Source organism: Morone saxatilis, unplaced genomic scaffold (genome assembly GCF_004916995.1).
Source record: "Morone saxatilis isolate NCDOM2014 unplaced genomic scaffold, NCSU_SB_2.0 Contig9, whole genome shotgun sequence".
Lineage (NCBI taxonomy): Eukaryota > Metazoa > Chordata > Actinopteri > Moronidae > Morone > Morone saxatilis.
Window position 1 is genome coordinate 779,288 of NW_023340268.1, and position 5,915 is coordinate 785,202.

Consider the following 5,915-nt stretch of genomic DNA (forward strand, 5'->3'; position numbering starts at 1 on the left):
CATTTAGTTTTACAGGAAGACACAATGATTGTTTTTATACAATAATACTATAACAATAATACAAAGAAATGTAGTAAATTTGTTGGCACATGTTGTTTAATAGGGGAACAATAAAACTGAGGATGTGATCTTAAAGGATTATAAAGTCATTTTTTATTTCACCTGGAAGATCTATTTTTATTCTTTGAGACCTCTCTTTGCAGCTGAATTCAGTCCTTTCATCGTCTGTGAGGGTGAACGTGTGACTTCTCTTATTTCCACTTCTATAAGTGAAACAAACGTGTTTCAGATGTAAGTGTGAGTGGAGCAGTCAGCCGTCGTTAATGTGAGAGCGAAAGGTGAGCCATTACACATCGCCAGGCGAACCAGTTGCCATGGCAGCTTGAAATAAAGTGCCCAACGGTTTTGCCGAAGCCCCCGTGTGATAAAAGCAACAGGGATTTGAACTTGGAGCTGAGGAAGGAAACGTTATCTGCTGCGAGGAGCGAGCTGAACCTTCGCTGCCAATGTTCAGCCTCCGCTATGGAGTTAATCTTCCTCTGCGGACGCGGTGGGGACGGGAAGTGAGCGGCGTCGAGAGCAGAGCGGCCATGAGTCGTGAAGGGAAGTCACGGAGAAGCTCCCTGATCCGGTTTCTGCCGAGTTTATTTGCGCCTACAAATGATCCATCGTGGGATGGAAACAACACGGCGAGGGAAGAAGAAGAAATGTAAAACAGCGAGCAAGCGAGGGAGCGGCGAGACAAAGGGAAGCCTCTAGGGCCTCGTAAAACGGCGAACAAAGCAAGGAGAGTGAGAGAGGAATCAAGATGGCAAACAGCCGGCGGTGGGTGGTGAGAGGAGAAACAAGTGGAGAGAGAAACAAAAACAACACGATGCAGGAGATTTTATGTGGTAACAGAGGGCTTTTATTTATAGACACAGGAGGATTCTGGGTAAATAGTGACACCAGCTCCTGGTGCAGATAACAGCGTCTAAAACCTTCCTCAAGTCTTGAATCTAGATCAACAAATTTCAAGTTCCAAGCCAAGGACAACAAGTCCCAAGTCATGATTTCCTGAGCCACCACTGCCCCAAGTCATCAGACCTTTTTCACAGCAGCCACTTTGACATGAAGTAGACGGGTAAACGCGAGTTACCAACGATACTGATTCAGGTTCAGCTTCATTCAGGTCAAACACAGTCAGGATGTTGCTGTTGGCTCACTGGAAACACTTGGATACAGTAAATAGGAGAAACTACGGCGGCTGTGAAACACTTAAACGTTACACACTGGACCTTCAAGTAGCTTAAGTCTTTAAATCTAATTATTTGTCTTGTAATTGAAACAAAACCTCTTTGTATTATTTTAAGACTCGTAGACTTTTTATGCTCATTTGAAGCACAATAATTCTAAATAGTTCAGAATTTAGTTAAAGTTTAGAGTTCCTGTATCAAGACTCAACAACAGCTCTGTTTTCAGTGTTAGCAGATTCGAACCCACATCATGGCGACGGTACTCACCCATCCGGACAGCAGAGAGGATGTTGGCCTGGCTGAAGGAGAGCGGTGCCGTGGTCAGCAGCAGGTTGACGACATAAATCGACAGCAGCAGTGCTGGCAGAGCCGGCATCTTCCACTGCTCCTCATGGAGAATGGTCTGCTGGCTGCCTGTACCGCCACCTGCAGGACAGGAGGGTTCATTACCACTCATTATCATCCGCCACAAATCATACATCGAACCTGTTAATGTTCGTTTAGAGGACAGCTTATTACCTCCGCCTGTAAAACATCAGTCCGACATACACATCTCAGTGCTGACAGTGAACATACAGCCGCTAACAGCTGCTCTATAAACACACAACAAGCATCTGGCAGTGACAGTAACGGTCTTTATGAGCTCCACAGTGGGCTGTCATTGCAGTTATTAGCTGCAGCAGAGGACAGACACTGCAACCCTGTCAGCTGTGAGGAGTTACAGTGAAAGTTTGGCATCCGGTACATTAAGTTTGTTCCACAACGTCAAAATAAGACTAAAGAAATCTGTCATTAAACCTGTATTTAAGTTCATTTCAAGTGACTTTGTGATTACAAAACAAGTTGCTGAATAACGTAACGCCAACTTCATAATTTCAGTAGTTGTCACAAACAACAAATACTGATACTATACTTAAAACTGAAAGTAACTTGTACTTTGTACTGTTTTTAGGCTTCTTAAATGACAACCTTTGCTTGTACTATTTTATTTTTTTATGTCAGTTTAAGTGACAATTTATTTCGTTATTCACATCCAGTACATTAGATTTGCTTCACAGCGTCAAATTAAGACTCGAGTAAACATTAACCTGTGTTTAAGTTTATTTCAGGCGACTTTGTGATATTAAAGAAGTTATTTCATGAAGTTGCTGAGTTGATCTGCAATTAAATCAGTTTCATACAAAAACAGAATAATATGTGAAGCTTCATAGCAACACGAGCTAACAATATCGTCCCTATGGTGACTGAGCGGCCAGTTCATCAGAGACGTGCAGTCGAAGTTGCTATGGCGCACATGTAGAGATATATGAGTGTTTGACAAATACATCCTTCAATCTCTTGAAAAAACTAAATCATAAGTTGGACCAACTGAGACTCTGCAAAGTAACCAGACTGTTCAGGTGTTTCACTGTGGATCAAAAACAACATGTAAAGCCGGGTGGTAACGAAGGAGTAAAAAAGTATCGTGTTTAAGGAACGAGTTCTACTCTTTACTCTTTGATCTACTTTTACAAAGACAACTTCAGAAAGTTAGCATTACTTTCATTATTTCAGTCGTGATGACATCCCAAAAAATATAAAAATTTAAGGTAACAAACTACTTTGAGTAATTTATTAACCAGGTACTTATTTGTTTTAACTTTAGTCATTTTTTATGGGAGTATATATTTTCAGTACTGTTTTTGCCGCTGCTGTAAAGGTTGTTTTTCAGAATTAGAAGTCTAAGAGCAAGGGAGACAACGTCAGCGTGAGAAGATTAGAGAAAAGGGAAAAAAGGCAAGAGACAAGATGTGAAAACGAGGAGGAGGAGAGAGTCAGACGGAGGGAAAAAATAAAATATTGGAGAACAAAAGTGTGCGAGCGAGATCAAGAGACTATCACATGTTGCGGAGAGAGAGAGATTTAAAATGGCTGAGCGAGGGAGCATGACGAAACGAGTCCAAATCTTCAAAGTAGATTAGAGCGACTGAGGCGAGATTTTTTCATTAGTGTCGACGTGAGTGTTTGTGTGTGTGTTTGTGTGTGTGTGTGTTTTGCATTCAACTTCTCACAGGAACAACACAGCAGGCGCTGAGCCCCGACAGACATCTACCACTGTTCAATCCCATCATGCAACTGCTTCATCTTTTCATCTCCGTGTGGACAGTTGAGTTATGTTCCTCTAACTCCCTCCCTCCTCTTCCTCCCTCCTCTTCCTCCGCCACCGACAACACCAACACGCTCTTCATTTGTTTAACCCGCCCCTTGCTAAATGTTTACCGCCGCCCTGCCAATGAGGCGTCCCACATGAATTTAAATGAGATTCCCAAATGGAATTTAAACTGGCTCGAGTCGATCGGGACGAAGCTCGGTGGCGGAGATGAAGAGTGAGAGATAAAAGAAGAGGAGGAGGAGTGGCGGAGAGAGAGTTTCTGTTATAAGTGATCCAGATGGAGACGATAATGATGATTTTTAAAGCTAAAAGACTGACAGTTATAATACTGATTATTATCGGAACTCTGCTCAGAGCATGAAGACGTCCTAATCGTGCAAAAAAAATTGGCAGAAATAATTTTCCAAGTTGTAATTTAAGAGCCAGATGTACTCTGGATTTATTTTATTTCTTTATTTTTGCAGCACACTATTAAAACTAACAGCACCGGCGTTAGCTAACGGCTAATCTGCATCTGTTGTTCCCCCGGGGGCAAAAAACAACAACAACCACAGAACCTTAAATACTGCACATAAAACAGGGTAATACATAAAAGGCCATCAGTGTGAGATAATTAATAGAATCATTATGATAATAAATACAATAACTACGAGGTAATCATGTCCTGACTGCTCTCACAGATTTAACTACGTTACCCAGATGCCCCAGCACTACCACTGCATCCTGTCAGAGATTATTAATCTTTTTACCAATAAAAAGAAATAAAAATGTAGAAAATGGGATTTTTTTAGGATATTACAGCCAAATAATCTCTTTTTTTATCCGGTGCATTTGTCATGAAGACTCGTTAACGTCAGCTAACGTTAATCTAACATTACTGTTAGCGACAGTTAGCTTCTTTTAGCAACAACTCCATCAGGAAACGATAACGACAACTACATTAGCAGTTAGCTAAATAAAGCTTCTGTTTCAGAATATTTATCGGAAAATGTTACTTTTTCTTGAGTGTTGCTGAAAGTATTTGAATGATTTTGAATGATGATTGAATTTAATCTGCAGTCTCTTCACTTTGGTTGAAATCAGTTAGTTCATGCTTACGTATTACATCATTTTGTTTCACAGGAAAACAAATTTATTGTATTTTTTATATAAAAATACAAAGATATTGAGTTTTCAAGAAGATAAAATCTGTTCCATCACAGTTTTTTATTCAGTATTTAACCCAAGTTCCTCAAAGTTTGCAAACTAATTGACTTTTTCAGAAGCCAGAAGAGGCAGTTCTTGCGACTGTACCTCCAAAATAAACATGTAAAAACAACCTGCTGCTTGCCAACAATCACAGAAACAAAGTGAAGGAAACTGAGAGAGAAGAGATGAAAACAGCCGAGACAGAAATGAAAGAATATAATGTGAGTGACAGAAAACTGGGCAGAAAGAGACGTGATGGCGAGCTGAGACAGGAAACGAGTTCTGGCTTCAGGCACAAACAAACAAATGATGATAACAATTAATTAGGGTCTTTCCTGCAGGAAGTGCTATCATGTCAGCTAGCAAACAGAGCTGGCGGGACCCCGCTGATACCAAACCGCCACCGCAGTTCACCGCAGCAGCTCCGAGGCTAATCGCAGCCTCAACTCAATTAACTGTCTTCAATCTCATTTTCCATCGGTGGCGAACAGCCGACACTCGCTGGCAGCGATTTACAGCCGAGCATGAGGCTTTAAAGCCCTGGTTCATCGGCTGTACGAGTGAATGAGACGGCGAGGGGCGGTAAATAATAATATTTGTGGATGAAGATGAAGAAGAGAGCGAAGAGGAGACGTCTGAGTGTTTGTTGGTGCAGACACAGAGCAGGAATCCTCTGTAACTGAGTCTTCAGATTACAGCAGGAATATCTGGGATTATTATAAACTATTGATTTTGATGAACCTGAGCCCCGCCCTTTAACCACGCTGTCTGTGTCCTGTGTGAAACCAGAAGTGAACAATTTCTTCAAAGTAACATCAGGTTTCTAACATAATTTTAACTCTTCCTAAACACCACCAGGATTTACCAAACTGGCGTTAACCACCAGGATTTACTGGACGTCTGTAAACGTATGTAATGTATAAATTCGGTCAGGTCCGTTATGTAAGTTCGGTTACCCCAGGAGACCGATGTCTTTGAATTAATGTATGTAAATAAACTTACATAATGTACTTAAGTTATTTAACGTAATGAATCAGAGTTATTTTATAAATTTACCGTAAACTCTCCAATAAAGGCGGGGGCAAATAAACGCAGGGGCTGTTATTAAAAGTTTTAAGGTAAATGGTTTTTGTGCCTAAACATGACCAAACTGCGACTGTATCATGTTAACCACGCAAGCCTTATTTTTGAAGTCAGACTGGATGCTGCTCATTTATTATTGCTTACTTGACTACATAGAAATTACACATTGTGTAATAAAAATTAAAGCTGCAAGCAGCGATGAACGGACCCTCGCACTCGTCATGCCACCAGCGTATCATGTGTAAATCAGATCACTA

General features: G+C 40.9%; 1 protein-coding gene across 1 annotated transcript in view; it reads right to left on the reverse strand.

Moving 5' to 3' along the window:
- The window catches only part of LOC118343114 (glutamate receptor ionotropic, kainate 5-like), a 72,177-nt gene extending 70,531 nt beyond the window's left edge, over positions 1 to 1,646 (reverse strand). The window contains 1 exon segment of the mRNA XM_035681868.1: positions 1,503 to 1,646. Coding sequence (XP_035537761.1) covers positions 1,503 to 1,611 — 109 coding nt within the window. The 5' untranslated portion in view covers positions 1,612 to 1,646.
- Positions 1,647 to 5,915: the final 4,269 nt, after the last annotated feature.